This window comes from Oncorhynchus gorbuscha, linkage group LG22 (assembly GCF_021184085.1).
Source record: "Oncorhynchus gorbuscha isolate QuinsamMale2020 ecotype Even-year linkage group LG22, OgorEven_v1.0, whole genome shotgun sequence".
In the NCBI taxonomy this organism is placed as follows: Eukaryota; Metazoa; Chordata; class Actinopteri; order Salmoniformes; family Salmonidae; genus Oncorhynchus; species Oncorhynchus gorbuscha.
The window spans coordinates 19,550,533-19,576,523 of NC_060194.1; the positions used below are offsets into that span (position 1 = coordinate 19,550,533).

Below are 25,991 nucleotides of genomic sequence, written 5' to 3' on the forward strand. Positions count from 1 at the left end.
ATCTAACTCACTTTAGTGACGAGGGTCATTTTGTTTGGTGACGTACCCAGGGGAAAGACATATGCTCAAAAATCCTGTCCTCTTTATGTTGGGGATAAAAAAAGATCACAGAAATGTTCCATACGCACAAATTGGTTTACATCCCTGTTAGTGAGTATTTCTCCTTTGCCATGATAATCCATCCAGCTGACAGGTGTGGCATATCATGAAGCTGATTACACAGGTGTACCTTGTAATGGGGAAAACAAAAGGCCACTCAAATGTGCAGTTTTGTCACACAACGCCACACAAGTCTCAAGTTTTGAGGGGGCGTGCAATTGGCATGCTGATTGCAGGAATGTCCATCAGAGCTGCTGCCTGAAAATTGAATGCTCATTCCTCGATCATAAGCCGCCTCCAACATAATTTTTGAGAATTTGGTAGTATTTCCAACCAGCCTCACAAGCGCAGACCACACCATTCCAGATCCTCCACATCTGCTTCTTCACTTGCAGGATCGTCGGATACCAGCCACCTGGACAGCTGATGAAACTGTGGGTTTGCACAACCGAAGAAACTGCACAAAACAGTCTTAGGGAAGCTCATCTGCATGCTCGTTGTCCTCACCAGGATCTTGACCTGACTACAGTTTGGTTTCGTAACCAACTTCAGTGGGCAAATGCTCACCTTAGAGGGCCACTGGCACGCTGGAGAAGTGAGCTCTTCACGTAGACAGCATGTATGGCGTCATGTGGGCGAGTGGTTCGCTGATGTTAACATTGTAAACAGAGTGCCCCATGATGGTTATGGTATGGGCAGGCATAAGCTATGGACAACAAACACAATGACATTTTATTGATGGCAATTTGAATGCACAGAGATACCGTGTTCCAGTTCCCTCCAATATCCAGTAACTTCGCACAGCCATTGAAGAGGACTGGGACAACACTCCACAATCAACAGCCTGATCAACTCTATGTGAAGGAGATGTGTCACACCAGAAACTGACTGGTTTTCTGATCTACACCCCTACCTTTTTCTTAAGGTATCTGTGACCAACAGATGAATATCTGTAATCCCAGTCATGTGAAATCCAAAGATTAGGGCCTAAAGTATTTCAATTGTCCTGATTTCCTTATATGAACTGTAACTCAGTCAAATCTTTGAAATTGTTGCATATTGCATTTATATTTTGTTCAGTGTAAATGACCTTTTTTCTATGGTAGTAAAACATCACCAAGAAATATCTCATATGTATTAATTTCCAAGGGTAATGTACAAGCAACATTGCTTGGATAGATAGTAATGGACAGGTCATTGCAATTAGATTGTGATCTGTTGTCACTTTTAGTTGCTGGTAATCATTCATTCTTTAGAAGACAGATAAGTGGGCAGTAGCAGTGGTTAATAACAAAGATGAACTGAAAGCAGTTAAAGCTGTTTATTCTGAATTACAGGACACCCTCGAGTGTCTGAAGGGAAGTAAGAGATTCCAGACAATCAATGGTGTGTTTACGAGTTATTGAAGACAGTGAGACAATTTAGGAGAAAGTAGTCTGGAGGCATTATTGTAATAAAATGAAGCTGTATACCGTAACTTGTCTGGGAGACTGTCTGAGAAGAGGCAAATCTTAGCCATTCTTTTAGGGAAACTTGGTTTGGAAAAATCTAACCGTTTAAAGAAAATACGTTCAAGGCCCTTTCAACATGATGTGTGTTATTCTAACTATAGTATGGTCATTGGCAATGTTCCCTCTAAGCTGCGCTAGGAAGCAGGCGCAGCTTCCGCACCTCCTCCAGGACTGCCGCGCTGAAGAAATGCCGGGCCGCGCAGAGGAGCAAGAGATTGAACTTCATTGAATTCACTCCATTAGTTTGCACTATATAGATCAAAGTCTGTGATCAAATCAACATTATATCAGCATATTTTCAATGCAACAAACCAAAACAAATCTAACTTTGCAAGATTGAGTCTGAGATTTTGTTGTAGGCAGAGCCAGAGCGCAACAGAGTAGCATTCTATTGGCGGGTAGCTCTCGAGGGGTCTTGAATGCGCTCGTGAACATTTGTTGATATTCTTAAGTTATTAGCCCAGTTATAGATACGTATAGGTCAGCAATGGGGAGATACTGCTGCCCACAAGAGCACAAAACGTGTAGGCTACATTTCAAGCAGTCTTTGAAAAGCCAGTCAGGTAAAAAGCTTGTGTCTTAAAGGGGCAGTGTTGTACTTTGAGACAGGCTTGAATATGCAAATAAGCCAATAGGCTTAGGGGTAGCCTACGTTGTCTAATTCTCTGTATGGTAATAATAATTCATTGTAATTTGTGAAGTTCTTTCTTGCATCATACAACGTAATACAATGCAATTAACTGCCACCTATTTGGCCCATGGTGTTACAGACCAAGTAAAAAAATCATTCATAATGTAAAAATGTTTTATTTTTAAGTCTCATGCAATGTAGGCCTGCATTGAACACCACATTTAGGCTACTGTAGGCTATATCATAGAAAAGCTATTTCCATGTGAAAATGTTATGGGACTTGCTCCATTGTTTTTGTCGGTAGACCTACATTATGCTCAAATAGCCTATTGGCTCTTGTCTAAAACTGTAAGGGTACAGCCTCAATGTTCACTGTAAACATGCGCCGCAAGTCGCACAAAATTCTCAAAACGTTAACATTTCCGCTCACAAGACCTAACATTTGCTCAGTGCCCCAAACAATTAGAGTGAACATTGGTCGCGAGCGTTGTAGCGTTATTAGCCCATTTATAGATCCGTTCTAGTCAGCAATGGGGGAGTGGTTGCATCCTACAAGAGCAGCACAAAACGTGTGCATTTCCTGCCATCTTTGAAAAGCAAGTCAGATAAAGAGCGTTTTTTTTGTAAAGGGCAGTGTTGTATTTTGAGAAGAAGCTAAGTAATCAATAGGCAGAGGGTAGCATCATTTTGTCTGATTCTATGTAATAATGGTATGGGAATAATAATGTTATTTTGTTAAGTGGTTTCACATTACAAAATGCATCAGCATTTTCAGTCACCTCCTTGTCTGAAGGACAAGTGGATAAACAGGTTAGTGTCATTCCCGACATGTTTTTTCCCCCATGGAATATAGGCCTACATTGAACGCCACACATTGGCTGCTACTGTAGGCTGAATGATAGAACAGCTATTTCCATGTTAAAATGTTATGGGATGCATTTGTCAGTTTATGGTAGGCCTCTGATAGGCCTACATTATGATCAAATAGCCACAGTAGCCTACTTGGCCACTGTTATAACTGTAATTTAAAGCAGGTACAAGCCTCAGTGTTTACAGTAAACACGTGCCAAAAATTGCACAGAATTTTCACAACGTTCAAGTTTGTGCTCAGCTGACCTGAAATTTGTTCAGTGCCCATTTTTTGGGGGAGGGAACATTGGGCACAAATACATAACAATTATTCTGAAAATCCACAGCCTTTCTAAAATATGTTTGTCTTTTGAGGCATTTGGAGAATTGAGGCGTCGTTATCCTGATAGCATGCTGAGAAAACAAACGGCCTGTCTGTTGCTTTAGGCCACAATGGCCTGGCAAATAGTCTTCATTAATTATGTGGCACATGTCTGGGTTAAAGCGTCATGGCCTACATACAACTATAAAACAACATTCTATCTACCTACCTCACTGGCCAAGCATTAGAGCTAGGCAATATAGACAAAAATTCAAATTGTGATAAATTTGACTGAATTGATGCGATAACGATACATTTACAACAATATGACCAGTTTTTTATTATTCTTTAAACAACTTCTACTAGTTTGACGGTTGTAGCCATCAATTGTCCCATTAACAACCACCCATATTAGCAAACTTATTTCACATCAAACTTGACATTTCTCTAGTATAGGCTACTTATCATAATGAACGATATCAGCAAAATGCCCGCGATAAGTGATCGGTATGGTCGGTGTCGATCATTTTCGGTTTATCTTCCAAGCTCGACCAAGTGTCACAATACCATTCTTCATTATTTATCAACTTATCTCCTTACAGGACAGTGCCTATTGCATGTAGATGACCTATACCTACCATGGTTGTGTTCCAAATGGCACCTCTATTATTCCCTTTCCCATAGGGCTCTGGTCAAAAGCAGTGGACTATTTAGAATATTTTTTTTATATATATGTATATATATATGTTTTATTGTCACATACACTGGATAGGTGTTTTACAGGGTCAGCCATAGTAATACAGTGCCCCAGGAGCAAATTTGGATTTAAGTGTCTTGCTCACCTTGTCGACTTAGGTATTCGAACCAGTAACCTTTAAGTTAGTGGCCCAACGCTTTAACCACTAGGAAGAATAGGGTCCCATTTGGAGCACAGCCTACATCTCAGATTTGCAGCATGATTGCTTGAGTTCCCCATATACAAAGGGAAGCCATTTTCTTCACGTTATCTTGCTTATAAAGTGTCACAACAAAGTTATCAACCAGGTAGTCTTTAGACTGTTCACACAAAATCCCACACACAAGGGAGTGGGATGTGCTGATGCCTACCCATTGGACCAAGTAATATGAGTAGCAACAGAGGAGAGAGAAAGCAGACACCTCTGTCTTCTTCTTTCAGGTCTGCAGCCGCCTCGCTAATTACTAGCACAAATCCATCCATTGTGACTGTGTCTTCTGCAGCGGGCATATGTGCCCCTGTAATCTCCTGGTATAAGATATTTTAACATACCTGGCCAACTGAATTATGTAAACCCAGATTAAGGATTTGGGCAGAAACAGATCTGCCCTCAATACAACAATGGATGCCACAGATGCATACATACAACAATGCTACTTATGTGATTCACAACCTGGGTATTTATTCAGATCTGTACCTGTGTGTCACAGTTAGGCTAAAGTCGTAAACACGTTGTGGGCGGTAAGGTCATTTGTTGTGCTTTGAGCCGTCTCATAACACTGTTTATGAGAACATGAGAAATATGCATTATGTTGAGAACAATCAGTGTTTATATCAGTACCGAAGTGGATAACTAGCCGACATACTGAAATTCATCACAGAGCACTTGTGGTGAAAAAGCTAACACTTGAGTACATTTCTGAGGGAGTCTGATCTCTTTAAAAACCTGCTGCTGCCCCCCATCCTCAAAGTCTTTTGATCGCTAATCAGATTGCCTGTCTGAACGCCAGCCCTCACCATGTCCAATGCATTAGGATGGAAACATGATACGTTTAATGGGAGGAAGGATAGGAACTTACTCGGCTGTGACCAGGTCCTAGAATTAACAAAATGCTGCCATATGAATCTGAACTGGTAGTACTTTGAAGCAGAATCACATACAATTCAACCTGGCATGATATTGCATGTTGTAACTGCAGTTCATTTCTATAATTCAGCTGGTTCAGATGGGACAAAAACAGTGCAGTATTGTATGAAACAACAAAACATCATCAGCTTCCAATACTCTATTCAGCAAACTGGATGCAGTCTATCACATTGCCATCCGTTTTGTTACCAAAGCCCCTTATACCACCCACCACTGCGACCTGTATGCTCTAGTCGGCTGGCCCCCGCTACATATTCGTCGCCAGACCCACTGGCTCCAGGTCATCTATAAGTCTATGCTAGGTAAAGCTCCGCCTTATCTCAGCTCACTGGTCACGATAACAACACCCACCCATAGCACACGCTCCAGCAGATATATCTCACTGGTCATCCCCAAAGCCAACACCTCCTTTGGCCGTCTTTCCTTCCAGTTCTCTGCTGCCAGTGACTGTAACAAATTGCAAAATTCACTGAAGCTGGAGACTTATATTTCCCTTGCTAATTTTAAACATCGGCTACATGAGCAGCTAACCGATCGCTGCAGCTGTACCTAGTCCATCTGTAAATAGCCCACCCAATCTACCTACCTCATCCCCATATTGTTTTTATTTACTTTTCTGCTCTGTTGCACACCAGTATCTCTACTTGTACATCATCATCTGCTCATTTATCACTCCAGTGTTAATCTGCTAAATTGTAATTATTTCGCTACTATAGCCTATTTATTGCCTACCTCCTCACGCCCCATTTACACACATTGTGCTATTGACTGTACGTTTGTTTATTCCATGTGTAACTCTGTTGTTGTTTGTGTCGCACTGCTTTGCTTTATCTTGGCCAGGTTGCAATTGTAAATGAGAACTTGTTCTCAACTTGCTTACCTGGTCAAATAAAGGTGAAATAGAGGAAATAGCAGAGGAAACATGACCCATCTACATGACCCATCTATAAACAAAAGACAGGATTGCCACCAATTAGATCATTATAAATGTAGCAAACAATGTGTTGGTCATTCAGCTCAGCATTCTCTAAGTAGGAGACATGCTGTCCACAGAACTAGAATGAGTTCTAGAATGAATTCTCATTCTATTTCTATGATGCTGCCCTACCTGAAGGGCAGCGACTTGGGCAGGTGGGAATTCTGGCCCTCCTTAAGAGTGAAGAGGAGGCGCTGGTCACCATGGTGACAATGCTGATGCTGTAGTATGGTCCTTACTGGGAGTCACTCACATTAGTTAACCGTGGCAGAGAGAGGCTGCATCTCCGCCTCACTGACCATTATCCCTGACTCCTGCTGGCTCTAATGCCTCTAAAGTCCACTTTCACTACTCTGGCTCACGGGGCAGGCAGATGCCATTGGGGCGGCAGCGTAGCCTAGTGGTTAGAGCGTTGGACTAGTGACCGGAAGGTTGCGAGTTCAAACCCCTGAGCTGACAAGGTACAAATCTGTCGTTCTGCCCCTGAAAAAGGCAGTTAACCCACTGTTCCCAGGCCGTCATTGAAAATAAGAATTTGTTCTTAACTGACTTGCCTGGTTAAATAAAGGTAAAATTAAAAAATAAAATAAAAATCCACGTGGGCGTACAGCCCTACACAGTGACAGATGTCATGTCAGCCTGAGCAAAGCTCGACAGTACTATATGCACGTAGCCTACCAGCTACCCGCTCAGCCACTAGCACAGTACTTGTCACTAGATACAGTACTTGTCTATGGCCGCTAGCCTGTTCATCACTATGTAGGCTACAATCTGCACAGAACAGTCAGAGTGAGTGAGTGAGTGAGTGAGTGAGTGAGTGAGTGAGTGAGTGAGTGAGTGAGTGAGTATCTGTGTAGTGGTAGAAGCTTCATATGGCCTGGCGCACTGAGCTGCATATCAACACAGTCGGGCACGGCCCTCGGCAGGCAGCAAAGAGCCCAGCATGTGGAAGACCCCTCCCCTCAGAGCAAAGAGGAGGCCCGCCAGACAGGGACCCGCAGGGGGAGGAGGGGGGCAGGCAACTCACTAACATTTCCCACTGTCTGCTGCCCCTCCGCCCCCCTCAGAACAATACTATTCAGCAAACTCACTGCAGCGTTGAGAACCCCAAATATATCAACATATACCCCACCTCTTTAAGGAATACCTAGGATAGGATAAGGAATACCTAGGATAGGATAAGTAATCCTTTAAGGAATACCTAGGATAGGATAAGTAATCCTTCTCACCCCCCCCCCCCCTTTAAGATTTAGATGCACTATTGTAAAGTGACTGTTCCACTGGATGTCATAAGGTGAATGCACCAATTTGTAAGTCGCTCTGGATAAGAGCGTCTGCTAAATGACTTAAATGTAAATGTAAATGTAACATTAGCCCCCTGTTCAGACCAATGGAGGGAGGAAGCGCACTGTGGATTACAAATGTCTTGGTCTCACGTGCATGGATACAACAATGCCTAATTGTCCTATTAAATTGACTGCATGCGAGGGAGGGAAGAAAGCAGTCAGGCTTACAGTAAGGCCATTATTTCACAGGCTTATAATCCTGGAATCAAAGACAGATCTCAGAATAGCACTCAGGACTAATAATTGATGGGAACATAATGTAAGATGTGGCTATCTTCTTAAAAGGCTGTAAACACCCCCCCCCCTCCACATTTTAATATCTACAATATCAGCTATACTTTGGTGTTGAAATATGAATAACCAAATGATGATCCTGTAGATTAGTCTAAATCCACTCATATAGAGGCAGAATTAAGAAAAGAGATGTGAATTCAGTTCCTCGGTATTAAAACTTTAAAAAATATGGAAGGAGATAATTGAACAGCCTACCTGTCATTTTCTGAAGGTCTCAGGGAGGGCAGCCTGAAGCTGGTGTTGCGGTCCAGTTTGGTCTGACTCTTCGTCCGCTTTATGGATCCCTTCAGTCGTTTGCTGAAAAACCCCTGAAAGACACAACAGAAGAAATGACCTTCAGGAGAAGTGCTACACTCAGAGACACACATTTGTTAGTATATACGGCTGTCTCTACTGTGGGCATCAGCAGTTGTTGCAACTAGTCTGTCTGCATTGGGCGAGCTGCTGTACCAATGAATGGCTAATGTGTCACACTGGTCATAAACTCTGTCAATTCAGAGTTTCTAACGAATGTTGTGTAATGTGTAGCCTACATAGACCTAGAATGCAGTTTCGTACAACACTATCACTGTCTTAGACTTTTGTTTGCTCATTTTGTGATATAGAAACTACAGTGTGACTGACCAGCTGACCACAATGACCAAGCTGGGGAGTGAATTCCATTGTCATGCTCTGGTGACACATAGGAAACTGAACAGCGTGTCTGGTAGTGTATTGTGAAATAACCCCAGTCAGTCTGAATACTATGACGAGGTCACATTGAAACCAATAGGGGTTTTGAGTCAGAGCTGAGACAGGGGTGTCGTCAGTGACCTTTTACCCCAGTATTACTCACAATACTTATTTTCCACCATAATTTGCAAATAAATTCATAAAAAATCCTACAATGTGATGTTCTGGATTTTCTTTCTCATTTTTGTCTGTCATAGTTGAAGTTTACCTATGATGAAAATTACAGGCCTCTCTCATCTTTTTAAGTGGGAGAACTTGCACAATTGGTGGCTGACTAAATACTTTTTTGCCCCACTGTATATTATATATATATATATATATATATATATATATATATATATATATATATATATATATATATATATATATATATATATATATATATATAATTGTTATTCTTTTATAACTTAATTGAATGGTTGAAAGAAGAAACTTGTAACTTTGAAATGATTCATAGCCAGATATTGTAGATCTTGGAGTGGTGTATAATGCTTAACCTGGCCTATAGTGACATAGGATATGGTAATGCGACACAGAGTACATATTGTGACCTCTGACAGTGAGAGAGTATTGCTAAGTCTAAACAGGAAAGCCATGTTACTTATTAGCAAAGCTAAAAGGAAGTGCACTCCACTATAATTAGGTGTTGATATGCTTTGTAAAAATGATTCACAATGAGGAGAGGTAGAGAGAAATAAAACATTTTACGTCCACAGAGAGCACAGGTACAGGAAGTCTGTCAGCTTTTTGAGTGCCAGGGACCTAGACATCTCTAATTAGAAGTGCTGATCTAGTGTTGCCTTTTAGATCATAATGAATAAGATTACACGGACCTGATCCTATCAGCACTCCCACTCTGAGAGACACACTGAATCTCTCTTACTTGAAACAGCCAGGTTACACCATGGAGAACATTCAGTGGTGGAGAAAGTACCCAATTGTCAAAGTATAGATACCTTAATAGAAACGTCAGCCAGTAAAATACTACTTGAGCAAAAGTCTAAAAGTATTTGGTTTTAAATATACTTAAGTATCAAATGTCAAAATATTTTTTACATCTTTATATTAATCAAATCAAAATGTATTTATCACATGCACCGAATAAAACAGGTGCAGACCTTACTGTGAAATGCTTACCTTCAAACTCTTAACCAACAATGCCGTTTTAAGAAAAATAGAGTTAAGAAAATATTTACTAAATAAACTAAAGTATCACAAAATACCAATAACGAGGCTACAGTATATACAGAGGGTACAGATACCTAGTCAATGTGGTGGGGAACAGGTTAGTCGAGGTAATTGAGGTAATATGTACACGTCGGTAGGGGTAAAGGGGCAAAGCAGACAGTACCATTTTCTTGTTTTCAGAGACCTATCAGAGACCTTTTTAAAAGTAGAAGTTTTTCTTCAAATGTAGAAGTTGTTCTTCATCTATCCTTAACAAAATCTTCTAAACGCGTAACAAGAAGCCCTATAACGGGCCAGAGATATGAGTAACGGTGATGCATGGCCCAATTCTTTTGGCTATAAATATCACCAAAAGCATGTCTCTGAGTTTTCGCAGTCCTTTGAGGCACACTCCCACATAGTCTCTGATTAGCAAGCAAAAGTTTTCATATATATATATATATATCTCATAACACACTTCCATATTTACTTCACAACACCTGCACAGAGTTGGTTCTAGACTTCAAGTCCATGTCTGAGAACGTGAAAAATTCTGATGCATTATGCGAGAAGCTATAATAAGGTAAGATTTAGCTAGATAAACCCACAGAGCTCCTATTAAATGAGTTCTATGTGTAATTCTATGGACAATCCCTCCTCCTTAGGCCAACACAATAATGACAAGTACTTCTTCACTTTGAGGAGACCAGAATGACATGAATCAGAATGTAGCTCTATGAGAGACGTGGTGGCATAACAGAGAGGGCGGCAGGTAGTCTAGCGGTTAAGAGCGTTGGGCCAGTAAACTAATCCCTGATCTGGCAAGGTGGAAAAATGGGATGTTCTGCCCTTGAGCAACAACAACAACAGCTCCCTGGGCACCGATGACGTGGATGTCGATTAAGGCAGCCCTTCGCACCTCTCTGATTCAGAAGGGTTGGGTTAAATGCGGAAGACGCATTTCGGTTGAATGCATTCAGTTGTGCAACTGAAGTATCCCCTTTTCCTAACAAGGTTGAAGCACCCTATTCCCTGCATAGTGCACCCTATGGGCCATGGTCTAAATTACTGCATTACAGTGCATTCAGAAAGGATTCGCGTTCCTAAACTTTTTTTTCACGTTGCTGTATTACAAAGTGGGATTAAAATGTATTTAATTGTCATTTTTTGTCAACGATCTACAAAAAATATATGAAAAATAAAACACCAATTTATCTGGATTACGTAAGTATTCAACCCCTGAGTCAATACATGTTAGAGAGTCACCATTCGCAGCGAGCTTTCCACACCTAGATTGTACAATATTTGCACATCATTATTTTTGTTGTGTTAGATTTGCCCCAAACATAACGCTTTGTATTCAGGACATAAAGTTAATTTGCCAAATGTTTTACAGTTTTACTTTAGTGTCTTATTGGAAATAGGATGCATGTTCTCAAATATTTTTTATTCTATACCGCCTTTATTCTCATCACTCTGTCATTTAGGTCAGTATTGTGGAGAAACTACAATGTTGTTCATCCATCCTCAGTTTCTCCTAACACGGCCTCATGGTGAAATCCTTGAGTGGTTTCAAATCAAATCAAATTTTATTGGTCACATGCGCTGAATACAACAGGTGTAGACTTTACAATGAAATGCTTACTTACGAGCCCATTCCCAACAGTGAAGAGTTAAAAAGTAAGGAAAATATACATAATTGCTAAATAAAAAAGGAAATAGTAACACAAAAAAAGAACAAGGCTTTATACAAGGAGTACCAGTACTGAGTCAATGTGAAGGGGTATGAGGTAATTGCGGTAATACAGCATGAACATGTGGGTAAAAAGTGACTAGGATATACAGTATAATAAAGGGAGCAGCAGAAGCATATGTGAATTGTGAAAGAGTGTGTGCGAGTGTGGCGTCAATATGCATGTGTGTGTGTGTGAGTGTGACTGTATGTAGTATGTGTGAGTGTGTGGGTAGTGCACGTTTGCTCCTACTTTCCCCCCTGGCGCTTGAGGGCGCCAGGCTGCCCTGCATCATGCACGCCTATCATCCATTAAGCAACACCTGCCTTCCCTCGTCACGCGCATCAGCGACATTGGACTCACTCCTCACCTGTTATTACCTCCCCTATATTTTGTCAGTTCCCCAGCTCTGTTCCCCGCTTCTGCAGTAATTGTTTTTTTTGTTTGTGTTACTCGTTTGCTGACGCTGTTCCTGTCTCGTTCCATGTCCTTTGTTTATTAAATGTTTTACTCCCCGTACCGGCTTCGTCTCTTCAGAGTCCATCCATGTGACAGAATGCAGAAGCCATCACACGAAGCATCGCAGAGTAATGGCGTTCCGGTTGGTATCGTGGCCACCGATGGAACCGGGGGGGCCTAGCCAGCTCGTCGGGCTTACAAGCCCTAGCTGGTTCGAGAGGTTTCCTTGCCCCGTATGGCGCCCATCCCACGTCGGGCCACAGCCAGATAGTCAGTTCTTGTTCGCCCAGCCGGTCCAGGAGTATTTTTTAGTTGTGTTGGTGACGAAGGGGTGGATTCCGCTGCTGATGGAACCGGGGGGGGGGGCCTAAACCAGCCCGTCAGGCATCCACGCCCTGGCTGGCTCGAGAGGTTTCGTTGCCTCGGTTGGCACCTGGACTCACTTCTCACCTGTTATTACCTCCCCTATATTTGTCAGTTCCCCAGCTATGTTCCCCGCTTCTGCATTGTTTTTTGTTTGTGTTACTCGTTTGCTGACGCTGTTCCTGTTTCGTTCCATGTCCGTTATTTATTAAAATGTTTTACTTCCCGTACCTGCTTCGTCTCTCCAGCGTCATTCCGTGTGACAGGTAGAGTCTAGTGAGTGTGCATACTGTAGAGCCAGTGCAAGGGAGTCAGAGCAAAACAATTAAGATAAATAGATTACATAAATAATAGAGAGGGTCCATGTAAATTGTCCGGGAAGCCATTTGATTAACTGTTCAGCAGTCTTATGGCTTGGGGGTAGAAGCTGTCCGTGTGCCTTTTGGTTAGACTTGGCACTCCCGTACTGCTTGCTGTACAGTAGCAGAGAGAACAGTCTATGACTTGGTTGGCTGGAGTCTCTGACAATTGTTAGGGCCTTCCTCTGACACTGCCTGGTATAGAGGTCCTCAATGGCAGGAAGTTTGACCCCAGTGATGTACTGGGCCGTACGCACTACCCTCTGTAGCGCCTTGCAGTCAGATGCCGAGCAGTTGCCGTACCAACCCGTGATGCAGCCAGACGCTCTCAATAGTGCAGCTGTAGAACCTTTTGAGGATCTGAGGACCCATGCCAATTATTTTCAGCCTTTTGAAGGGCAAGAGGCATTGTCGTACCTTCTTCACGACTGTGTTGGTGTGTTTGCACCATTATAGGTCCTTAGTGATGTGGACACCAAGGAACTTTAAGCTCTCGACCCGCTCCACTACAGTCCCATTGATGTGAATGGGGACATGTTCAGCCCTACATTTCCTGTAGTCCACAACAAGCTCCTTTGTATTGCCCATGTTGAGATAGAGGTTTTAGTCCTGGCACCACACTGCCAGGTCTTTGACCTCTTCCCTATAGGCCGTGCTCGTCGTCGGTGAGCAAACTTAATGATGGTGTTGGAGTCGTGCGTGGCCACACAGTAGTGGGTGAACATGGAGTACAGAAGGGGACTGAGCACGCAACCCTGAAGAGCCCCCCGTGTTGAAGGTCAGCGTGGCGGATGTGTCATTTCGAATTTCACCACCTGGGGATGGCCCGTCACGAAGACCAGGATCCAGCTGCAGAGGGAGGTGTTCAGTCCCAGGGTCCTGAGTTTAGTGATGAGTTTGGAGGGAACTATGGTGTTGGGACACTGAGCTGTAGTCAATGAACGGCATTCTCACATAGGTCTCCCTTTTATCCAGGTGGGAAAGGGCAGTGTGGAGTGCTGTTGGGGTGCTATGTGAATTAAAGTAGGTTTCTGGGATGATGGTGGTGTGAGCCATGACCAGCCTTTTAAAGCATTTCATGGCTACAGATGTGAGTGCTGCGGGGCGGTAGTCGTTTAGACAGGTTACCTTGCGTTCTTTGGCACAGGGACTATGGTGGTTTGCTTGAAACATGTAGGTATTACAGACTGGGTCAGAGAGATGATGAACATTTCAGTGAAGACACTTGCCAGCTAGTTAGAGCATGCTCTGAGTACGCGTCCTGGTAATCAGTCTGGTCCTGTGACCTTGTGAATGTTAGCCTGTTTAAAGATCTTACATCAGCTACGCAGAGCGTGATCATACAGTTGTTTGGAACAGCTGGTACTCTCACGCATGGTTCAGTGTTGCTTGCCTCGAAGCGAGCATAGAAGACATTTAGCTCGGCTGGTAGGCTTCCGTCACTGGGCACCTCTCTGCTTGGTTTCCCTTTGTAATCTGGGATAGTTTGCAAGCCCTGCCACATCCAACAAGCGTCAGCGCCGGTGTAGTAGGATTCGATCTTAGTAATGCATTGACACTTTGCCTATTTGATGGTTCGTTGCAGGACGTAGATTACTTGTAAGCATCCGGATTAGTGTCCTGCTCCTTGAAAGTGGCAGCTCTAGCCTTTAGCTCAGTGTGAATGTTGCCTGTAATCCATGGCTTCTGGTTGGGATCTGTACGTATGGTCACTGTGGGGACATCATCGATGTACTTATTAATGAAGCCGGTGACTGATGTGGTAAACTCCTCAATGGTATCAGATGAATCCCGGAACATATTCCAATATCTGCTAGTGAAACAGTCCTGTAGCTTAGAATCCACTTCATCGGACCACTTCCGTATTGAGAGCGTCACTGGTACTTCCTGTTTGAGTTTTTGCTTTTTAACAGGAGGATAGAGTTAAGGTCCAATTTCCCAAATGAAGGGCAGGGGAGAGCTTTGTACATGTCTCTGTGTGTGGAGTAAAGGTGATCTAGAGTTGTTATCCCTCTAGTTGCACAGGTGACATATGCTGGTGGAAATGAAGTAAAACAGATTTCAGATTTCCTGCATTAAAATCACCGGCCACTAGGAGCACCGCCTCTGGATGAGTATTTTCTTGTTTGCTTATGGCCTGATACAGCTCGTTGAGTGCAGTCTTAATGTCAACATGAGATTGTGATGGTAGATAGACGGCTATTTTAAATTACAGATAAACTCTTGGTAAATAGTATAGTCTACAGCTTACCATGAGGTACTCTAACTCAGAATAGCAGAACCTTAATATTGGAGATTGGAGATGTTGTTAATAAAAGAGACATACACAACCCCCCCCCCCCCCCCCCCCCTCCCCCCCCCCCCCCCCTCTGATCTTACCCGACTCTGACGTTCTGTCCGGCTGGTGCAAAGAAAAAAACAACTAGATTGATATTTGAGATGAGTTTTACCACTGACTGAGCTGCTGAAATCCCGTGGCCATCAATGGGGCTTTGGGGAGTTTTAACTGAAATAAAGTCTAATCAAGTACAGAGAGGGTTGGATCTGCAGTCTGCCCATATGCTTCAAACAAGAGAAAGCCTTCTGGATATCAAACTTATATAAAATAGAAAAATAATATAAAACGGCAACAAATATTAATGGCTTCCAACACAAGTTATTGTACGTCAAACTGTACAAAGAGGCTTAAAATGTCTATTGTGTGCGTTTTTTTCTGAGGGGTTTGTTATAAAGCAAAAGACAAGTTTTCGTTGGACATCCGTGTACATTGGACAATAAACATATTTTCTAATCATAACAATAGCACTCACTGGTACTTTGAAGGGAGATGAGTTGGGTACGTCCAGGGATATGTTCTTCTCTGAATTCCCCAGGCCTGTGATACTCCGCCTCCTGGGGGACCTCTCAGCAGACACCTCTGTGGACAACAGACAGAGAGAGAACGAGAGCGAGCAAGAGAAAGATAGAGCGACAAGAGAGATTAGACAGGACAGACAAGAGGAGTGAGTCTGCACTTTACTCCAATAACTCAATACTACTCAATCAATCAAGCTAGCTGCCTTGGACTGGGGTGGTTGAGTTATATGAACACAGATTCTGCCACATTTGGGAGAGGGAGCCAGAGTGATGGATGAACAAGCTGTGTACGATATCTAGATCACCAAGGATGAGACTGAGGTGGGCTGTATCGAGCAAGCAATTACCTCAAGCCACAGGCTGCCACGAGTCTGTGTTCTGGTCCCCCAAAAGACAAGCTATAGCATTGAATTAATGCACTAGCTCAAGTAAAATAAATCTCAGAATGCTATTCAGAGGGGTCTGTAATTCATTGGCATTGAGGTTCCTGCTATAAGGTCACTTATTTGCTTCCCTGTAATCCTCTGTGAACATTCTGGATGATAAAATAAAAACATGACAATATTAATCTATTTCTCTGTATAAGATTTTATTTTTGGTCTTTTCTGACAAACTATTCTGTCTCTTTCAGTAAGATTATGGTTATGTGTGTCAAGGATGAGGATGGACTCAACCCACAATTTTCCCTCTGGTGGTCTCAGTTTACAGTGGCAGGGCAGGGCCATTATCATGGGACTCCAGCTGCCAGCTGCTAGGCCCTAGTAAGCCTGGGCACCGGAGTGTCAGCTCAGCCTAGACTCCTGGAGCAGAGCTGCCCTCAACTGAAAAACACCCCAATTTCTCATCCCTGAGTCCCTGGCTATGTCCCAAATGACACCTTAATACCTATATCAGGGGTCGGAAACAGGATGCTCATGGGCCAAAAAATACAAAAGTCACCAGGAATTCAGGACCACCGACTGGGGCGAAGGTTCACCTTCCAACAAGACAACGACTTTAAGCACACAGCCAAGACAACGCATGAGTGGATTCGGGACAAGTCTCTGAATGTCCTTGAGTGGCCCAGCCAGAGCCCGAACTTGAACCCGATCGAAAATCTCTGGAGAGACTTGAAAACAGCTGTGCAGTAACGCTCCCAATCCAATCAGACAGAGCTTGAGATGATTTGCAGAGTAGAATTGGAGAATATATGCCATTTAGCAGACGCTTTTATCCAAAGCGACTTACAGTCATGTGTGCATACATTCTACGTATGGGTGGTCCCGGGGATCGAACCCACTACCCTGGCGTTACAAGCGCCATGCTCTACCAACTGAGCTACAGAAGGACTCTAAATACAGGTGTGCCAAGCTTGTAACGCCATACCCAAAAAGACTCGAGGCTGTAATCGCTGCCAAAGGTGCTTCAACAAAGTTCTGAGTAAAGGGTCTGAAAACACATGTAAATGTAATATTTTATTTATTATTTTGGCAACATTTTCTAAAACCTGTTTTTGCTTTGCCATTATGGGGTATTGTGTGTTTGATGAGAGGGGGGAAAATATGTAATCCAAACTATTTCATCCATTTTAGAATAAGGTTGTAAAGTACATTTTTGGGGGAAAAGTCAAGGGGTCTGAATAGTTTCCGAATGCACTGTATACTTGTCATTTTTGGTCAATGATCTACACAATATACCTTGATTAGATGAGTATTCAACCTTCTGAGTCAATACATGTTAGAAACACCTTTGGCAGCGATTACAGCTGTTGTCTTTTGGGGTAAGCCTCGAAGAGCTTTGCACACCTGTATTGTGCAATATTTGCCCATTATTTTCTAAATTCTTAAAGCTCTGTCAAGGTGTTGGGGATCATGGCTAGACAGCAATTTTCAAGTCTTGCCATAGATTTTCAAGCAGATTTAAGTCAAACCTGTAACTTGTTCACTCAGGAACAATCACCATCTTCCTGGTAAGCAACTCCAGTGTAGATTGTACTTGGTGTTGAAGGTTATTGCCCTTCTGAAAGGTGAATTCCACTCCCAGTGTCTGGTGTAAAGCAGGTTTTCCTGTAGGATTTTGCTTGTGTTTAGCTCAATCCTGTTTCTTTTTATCCTGAAAAACTCCCCAGTCTTTGCCGATGTCATGCATACCAATACCATGATGCAGCCACCACCATACTTGAAAATAAAGAGGCAGTTACTTAGTGATACGTGTGCCCCAAACATAACACTTTGCACTTAGTCTAAAAAAGTGTATTCCTTTGCAGTGTCTTTTTGCAGTATTACTTTAGTGCCTTGTTGTATACATATTTCTGAATATTTTAGTTCTGTATATTTGTATTCTTTTCACTCTGTCATGTTGGTCATTATTGTGGAGTCACTACAATGTTGTTGATCCTTACTCAGTTGTCTCCCATCACAGCCACAGTTTTACCATCACCAATGGCCTCATGGTGACATCCCTAAGCAGTTTCCTTCCTGTCCTGCAGCTCAGTTCAGAATCTTTGATGTGTCTGGGTGGTTTAATACATCATCCACAGCATAATTATTAGCTTGACCATGCTTAAAGATGTATTCAATGTCTGATTTGCTACTGTTACCCATCTACCTACAACTGCCTTTCTTTATAAACTTTTGAAAAGCTCCCTGGTCTTTGCAGTTGAATCTGTGCTTGGAATTCAATACTTGACTGAGGGACCTTACAGATGTACTGTTTGTATGGGGGACAAAGGAAGGAATAGTCATTTAAAAAATCATGTCAACCCCTATTATTTAGTCCAAATATCTTTAGTGATGTGTTAAGCCACATTTTACTTCAGAACTAATTTAGGCTTGCCTAACAAAGGGGGTGACTACTTATTCAACAAATATTTTAGTTATTAAATTTGTAAACATTTCTAGAGTTTTATTTTCACTGACATTATGGAGTATTGTGTCTAGATCAATGAAAAAAATGACAAATAAAATCTATTTCAATCCCACTTTGTAACAGTTCAATGGAGGTGTAGACTCTATATAGACACTGTATGTGTAATCAATGTATGAAATTTATATTTTCAAATACAAATCTCTTTTTGTGCTTAGTTATGGTCAATTTGCAGTGTACAAATTATAATTATGTTCCAGCCCCCGACTATCCGTTTCGCAAAAATTAGACCCATAGCTGAATCTATATATGAACTAAAATATAAACGCAACAAATTCAATGATTAATACTGTGTTACAATTCATATGAGGAAAATCGGTCAATTGAAATAAATTCATTAGGTCCAAATCTATATTTTTGTAAAGTGTAGTTTCCTACCCAACTTATATAGTGCACTACTTTTGACCAATGTCCTGGTCAAAAGTAGTGCACTATATAGGGAATACAGGGCCATTTAGAACATATTCCTAGACTTCCACAGTTCTGCTGCTGCAGCTGTATACAAGACTACCGTCGGCCTTATCAATGCTTCACAGAGCAAAGAAAGCCACGTCTTCCAAATACAGAAGTCCCAAACTGTCTGTCACATTGAGATCGCTGGCCGATATCCAGGGAGCTATTGATTGGAAGCTAAATTTAGCCCCTTGAGGATAAGCCCTGTGCGACATGAATGCAGCCTGTGCTGTGAAAGAAGAAGCCAGAACCATTTAATGCTCAGTAAAGAAAACAAGTTTTACCGGACAAGATAACGAACTGAGAACGTCTAGAGCAACACCACATACGGTGACCGATCCCGCATTTCTGACAGGTTGTGAGACAGCAGTCAGCTATTAAAAAGGCTACTTTGCAAAGTGCTGTATCAAGTTATTCCTCAGACACTGTCCTCTTGGCAACCCTGGCAGTAGCCCGATTGGTCTTATAAACGTTGCATGCATCATAATTCAGAGCCCAGAATGCATAGCATGCATTTATTTGTAAGCTACAGTACTAGTCAAAAGTTTGGACACACCTACTCATTCAAGGGTTTTTCTTTATTTGTACTATTTTCTACATTGTAGAATAATAGTGAAGACATGAAAACTATGAAATAATACATATGGAATCATGTAGTAACCAAAACAGTGTTAAGAAAAAGAGGGAATTCGACGAGACATTCTTTGAAATTGTTCACTTGGACTATGAGCTCGTAACAAAAAGGGAGAACGGGGAGGGATGTGGTACTTTTCAAGTGCAGCACAACCAAGCTACACACTGCCTTGCTAATAGTACGGTCTGAGACACCCTCATGTCTCATGCCCTCAAAGAAATGGAAGCCAAGCTGAGAGACCTATTTCAACTTGGTGATGGTTTCGTTGTGTCAACGGACATTTGGATTAGCAGAAGGGCACAGTTTACTGGGGATTGTCGCCAGTTTCATTGAAGGAAAATCAATGGAGGGCGCCCCACCTGGGCTCTCAGTTCCAAACTGACCATATAGCCAACAACGTGGACATGATGGTAAACCACTACTTCAAAGTAAAATCTCCATATACAGTGCCCAATTCACATTCTTCAGCTCGCAATGAAGGATTCCTTTAACATATATGATGGGGTGAGTGGACAGATCCAGAAAGTGGGGAAACTTGTGACAAGTATTAGGAAGTGTAAATTGAACACAGAGGAAAGGGACAGATTGGGAGTGCGTCCCACATCAGTCAGCATGACAAGATGGAAGAGCCAATGACGCATGATTGACTCTGTGTTGAAGATGTTTGAAAGACACCCCTTGTGGCAAAAAGAAAATAAGTCTACCTTCAATGATGCAAAACTCACCTTAAACGAAGTGCGTCGCCTACAGGTCCTGGCCGAGGTTCTGACACCACTAACTGACCTCAAAAAGAGTTAGGGACCCTAGGCATGAATCTCCCTGCCTTGTCTGAAATAAATAAAGTGTTGACTACTGTGTCTGTCCATAGACATTGCTGCTTTTGCAGAAACACCATCAGATAACGTTTCCACTGGGTACAGGCGGTACTAGAATGATAAACATCTTGTCTAGCCGCTGTCCTGGACCCCAGGTTTAAAAGTTAGTGGGTGAAAAGGGATGAACTGGTGCGTAAATATCTTGGGAGAGATGAGACCTCTTTGTGAAGGAAACCATCTGCCATACCAGTAGCACCAGCAGTTCCTATCTCTGCCCCTTAGCAAAACAAAGTGCTCAAAAGACCTTGCATGTTCAGCTTCTACTTCATTCAGCAGCAGCAGTCCTCTATAGACAAGAAAGAAGAGGTAGAGGAGTACCTAATGGCTGTGAGAAGCAATGCAGATGAGGATGTTATCACCTTTTGGAAAGACAACTCCGTATCCCTTCCCCCACCTGGCAAGAGTGGCCCGAAGGGTGTTTAGCATCCCCAGTGGTTCTGCAGAGTGTATTCTCCACTGCTGGCCTCTGCAGGCACCATCGCATGAGCCTGAATCTAGAGACTCTGGCCAAACTTCTAATAGTTCATTCGAAAGGCACTGAGCCTAATAAGTAGGGTGTTCACCCATAAAATGATTAATTAATTCAAGGTTTATACAAATATGTCCATTCAATAGAGAGAAAAAACAATATTCTAAACCCCATGTTTCTACCATACAGTATACAGTGGGGTAAAAAAGTATTTAGTCAGCCACCAATTATGCAAGTTCTCCCACTTAAAAGATGAGAGAGGCCTGTAATTTTCATCATAGGTACACTTCAACTATGACAGACAAAATGAGAAAAGGAAATCCAGAAAATCACATGGTAGGATTTGTAATGAATTTATGGTGGAAAATAAGTATTTGGTCACCTACAAACAAGCAATATTTCTGGCTCTCACAGACCTGTAACTTCTTCTTTAAGAGGCTCCTCTGTCCTCCACTCATTACCTGTATTAATGGCACCTGTTTGAACTTGTATCAGTATAAAAGACACCTGTCCACAACCTCAAACAGTCACACTCCAAACTCCACTATGTACAAGACCAAAGAGCTGTCAAAGGACCCCAGAAACAAAATTGTAGACCTGCACCAGGCTGGGAAGACTGAATCTGCAATAGGTAAGCAGCTTGGTTTGAAGAAATCAACTGTGGGAGCAATTATTAGGAAATGGAAGACATACAAGACCACTGATAATCTCCCTAGATTTGGGGCTCCATGCAAGATCTCACCCGGTGGGGTCAAAATTATCACAAGAACGGTGAGCAAAAAAACCCCAAACCACACAGGGGGACCTAGTGAATGACCTGCAGAGAGCTGGGACCAAAGTAACAAAGCCTACCATCTGTAACACACTACGCCGCCAGGGACTCAAATCCTGCAGTGACAGACGTGTCCCCCTGCTTAAGCCAGTACATGTCCAGGCCTGTCTGAAGTTTGCTAGAGAGCATTTGGATGATCCAGAAGAAGATTGGGAGAATGTCATATGGTCAGATTAAACCAAAATAAAACTTTTTGGTAAAGACTCAACTCGTCGTGTTTGGAGGACAAAGAATGCTGAGTTGCATCCAAAGAACACCATACCTACTGTGAAGCATGGGGGTGGAAACATCATGCTTTGGGGCTGTTTTTCTGCAAAGGGACCAGGACGACTGATCCGTGTAAAGGAAAGAATGAATGGGGCCATGTATTGTGAGATTTTGAGTGAAAACCTCCATCCGTCAGCAAGGTCATTGAAGATGAAACGTGGCTGGGTATTTCAGCATGACAATGATCCCAAACACACCGCCCGGGCAACGAAGGAGTGGCTTCGTAAGAAGCATTTCAAGGTCCTGGAGTGGCCTAGCCAGTCTCCAGATCTCAACCCCATAGAAAATCTTTGGAGGGAGTTGAAAGTCTAGCTCTAGAGGAGATCTGCATGGAGGAATGGGCCAAAATACCAGCAACAGTGTGTGAAAACCTTGTGAAGACTTACAGAAAACGTTTGACCTCTGTCATTGCCAACAAATGGTATATAACAAAGTATTGAGATAAACTTTTGTTATTGACCAAATACTTATTTTCCACCATAATTTGCAAATAAATTCATTCAAAATCATACAATGTGATTTTTCTGGATTTTTTTCTAATTTTGTCTGTCATAGTTGAAGTGTACCTATGATGAAAATTACAGGCCTCTCTCATCTTTTTAAGTACGAGAACTTGCACAATTGGTGGCTGACTAAATACTTTTTTGCCCCACTGTATGGTTAAAGAGTTAGATGATTTTCTCTGACAATTTAGCACGTTTAGAGTTCATGTATTTGACATTAATTTCATAGCACCCTCTTGAATTGCCCTGTTTTTCTCTACATTCTAGAGGAGTGAGTGAATGAACGATTGAATAAGACAAAATGTTATTTAAATGTTGAGCGCTTAATGTTCCTGCCAGCCTATTGTGTCACACTTGCAAATGCTTCACAATTAATTTATTTGTAGGCTATAGCCTTGAAATAATTGAAATAATAGGCTAATGATATAGCCTAAATAATAAAATATTTGTTCCTTCTTAGACTACCCGTTTTGGCTCCTGACCTATTTAGTGTTTACATACAGATTCATATGTAGCCTATTTAAATGATGACTGCTTCTTACAGTCACATGTTCATGTTGTTTATTAAAATGATTTGAATCAATATCATATGGTTTGGTTTCAATACTTCAAATCAAAATGGTAGATCTATGTAGTCTCAAATCGATGGCCGTTGTTTAAATTGTGATTCTAAACAAAAGGATGAATGGAGGGAATTTGGATAGTTTTTTCCCCTTTGAGCAAGGAGCATGTTTTAGCGGTAGGAAAGGACATTGAGCGCCTTGCGCACCGCCCTGGGAGCGGGATTTCAGACGCTCAACTCCACTTACTCTGATTCAGAGGAGACTGAGCTCTCTGGCTGGGGAAGAGAGACACCTATCAAACTTAATGCGCATCCTTACTACTTAATAAAACTATGGACATTGACAAACAGCACAAAGTAAAGATGATCAAAGTTACGCACATATTCAGTTCAGTGTTCGTGAAAGATGGTAGCAAACCCATCATATGGAGCATTACATGTATACAGTACAGACCCTAAATGAAAATAAACAGACAAACAGAACTGAACATAACAGTTTTTTAACGATGATGCTCTGCGCATATGATAATTAAGCATGAATATTCAACTTAATTTCAAACAATAGAGTCTATAGAAAAAAGACGGGAGAGTGAGTCAGTACCTCGGTCACAGCTGTTCCCCATCATCTGAGGAGGAGATGTACAGGGTTAGCCAGCATCCGATTGGCTAAACACAGAACATCACCATCAGCTAACGAGGCGAAGTCATTTCCCTTTTAACTGTTCATCTTCTACAGTACTATGAAGCCATCCCATTGATCTCAGATTTCTTTCAAGATCATCCCAGGATCTCAGTTTTCTTAATGAACTAGTTTTTTTCCTGCAGTCTGGCATCCCACCTATTTCTCCCTGAAATAGCACTCCACTCCATGCTTCTCCTGGTCCCCCTCTCACTCCCCTTCTCTCTTGGAGTCTCCCTCTGCTATCTACCTCCCTCTTCTTCTTGCTTTCCCGATCACACTCACTCTCTCCTCTTGGCAGCAATTCTAACCTTCACTTCATCAGACTCCTTTTTGGCATGCCAGCAGCGGAAGAGATTTTACCGCATTTATTCAATCAATCGCTGTAACTGCACTCCACCGTTCCTCTCAACAGAACAGAACAGGACTGCAAGTACTTCCCTCTTCAGTTGCGCTCCCTCCCCCCTCCCTCCCTCTCTCTGTGTACTGAAGCATCTGCTGGACTGCTACTGCAGCTGAAATGCAGCCTCACTGCTGGAACCACAGGATATACAGGACAGATCTAGAGCCACGCTTTAAGGCGAATTACAAAATAACTTGCTGCCTTAGTCGACTGATGTAGGACACAACCCTGGGGGCTTTCTCATCTTTGTGTGTGAGGGACAGGGGTAAGGGGGAAGAGAGGGACAGGGGGGGGGAACAAACAAAAAAATTAACCCCCTGTACAAGACAATCCTTAACGTCAGTCGGAAATGGCAATTTACAAAATTTGAAGATTTGCGACAAGATACAGTGAATCAGAAAATGAGAAATATCCACTATTTAGGGCTAACTGCCATATCCAGCCAGATTTATCCTTATACACAAAAAGATGACAAAGACTGAGTTCATGTTCATTTACAAAGTTACTATGCAGCAATCCACACAGATAAAACTCCAGACCCTTGCTAAAAAGATGTTCTTTGAACTATCCCTCATTAGTCCAGAAACTCAGTGGTAAGAATATGCAGTGGTTGGGAGAGACACCTAGGTAAAACAACAATGAACACAATACAGATTTGTGGATCAGCAATCCCCGGTAACAGTATTTGAACAGTGCAGCAGTGCCTTGTCCTCTAGCTCAGAGGTTTAGTGCATATTCGTCTGCATAATTTTGCTACATTGTTGACCATTGTGCAGCATGTGACAACACTGAAAGTTACTGAAACTGCAGAATTATCCTCAGGGAATATGATTTCTATAGTCCTTATCATGCAGTAGCACCAACGGTGTGAGCGTTGTGTGTGAGTTAATCAAGAACTTAGGGCTGGGCTAAGTTAAATAACACCCCCAAGTACTTCTAAATATGAATTATTGATGATCACCATCCACACTTCATATTAGATACCGCAAGCACAATGAAGTGGTGAGTGGCCAATGGAGCCTGCAAACAAGGATGTTTGCATCAAGTTGCATCAAATGAATTGTGATCTATTGAAACCATATGATGTTCAATAGCATGCATGCTACATTGCAGACGAATAGCATACCATATCAGCTATTGTGCATGCTAACAAGGAGGATCTAAACTCACTTTTACCTTTTAGATTATAGGCTAATGAATGGACCTGACTAATGAATGGACCTTGACTAATGAATGGACCTTGACTAATGAATGGACCTTGACTAATGAATGGACCTTGACTAATGAATGGACCTTGACTAATGAATGGACCTGACTAATGAATGGACCTGACTAATGAATGGACCTGACTAATGAATGGACCTGACTAATGAATGGACCTGACTAATGAATGGACCTTGACTAATGAATGTACCTTGACTAATGAATGGACCTTGACTAATGAATGGACCTTACTAATGAATGGACCTGACTAATGAATGGACCTGACTAATGAATGGACCTGACTAATGAATGGACCTGACTAATGAATGGACCTGACTAATGAATGGACCTGACTAATGAATGGACCTGACTAATGAATGGACCTTGACTAATGAATGTACCTTGACTAATGAATGGACCTTGACTAATGAATGGACCTTACTAATGAATGGACCTGACTAATGAATGGACCTGACTAATGAATGGACCTGACTAATGAATGGACCTGACTAATGAATGGACCTTGAATGTACCTTGACTAATGAATGGACCTTGACTAATGAATGGACCTTACTAATGAATGGACCTGACTAATGAATGGACCTGACTAATGAATGGACCTGACTA

General features: G+C 42.2%; 1 protein-coding gene across 6 annotated transcripts in view; it reads right to left on the reverse strand.

Annotated features, from left to right (window-relative positions):
- The window catches only part of LOC124009370 (ras GTPase-activating protein nGAP-like), a 98,497-nt gene that overhangs the window by 18,755 nt on the left and 53,751 nt on the right, over nucleotides 1–25,991 (reverse strand). For 5 of the 6 annotated variants that reach the window (XM_046321141.1, XM_046321138.1, XM_046321139.1 and 2 more), the window contains 2 exons: nucleotides 15,535–15,641; nucleotides 8,107–8,219 (listed from right to left, as the gene is read on the reverse strand). In XM_046321141.1, coding sequence (XP_046177097.1) covers nucleotides 8,107–8,219; nucleotides 15,535–15,641 — 220 coding nt within the window. Of the gene's footprint in view, nucleotides 1–8,106; nucleotides 8,220–15,534; nucleotides 15,642–23,680; nucleotides 24,148–25,991 lie in introns of those variants that run through there. The other variant, XM_046321142.1, reaches the window with a different exon arrangement.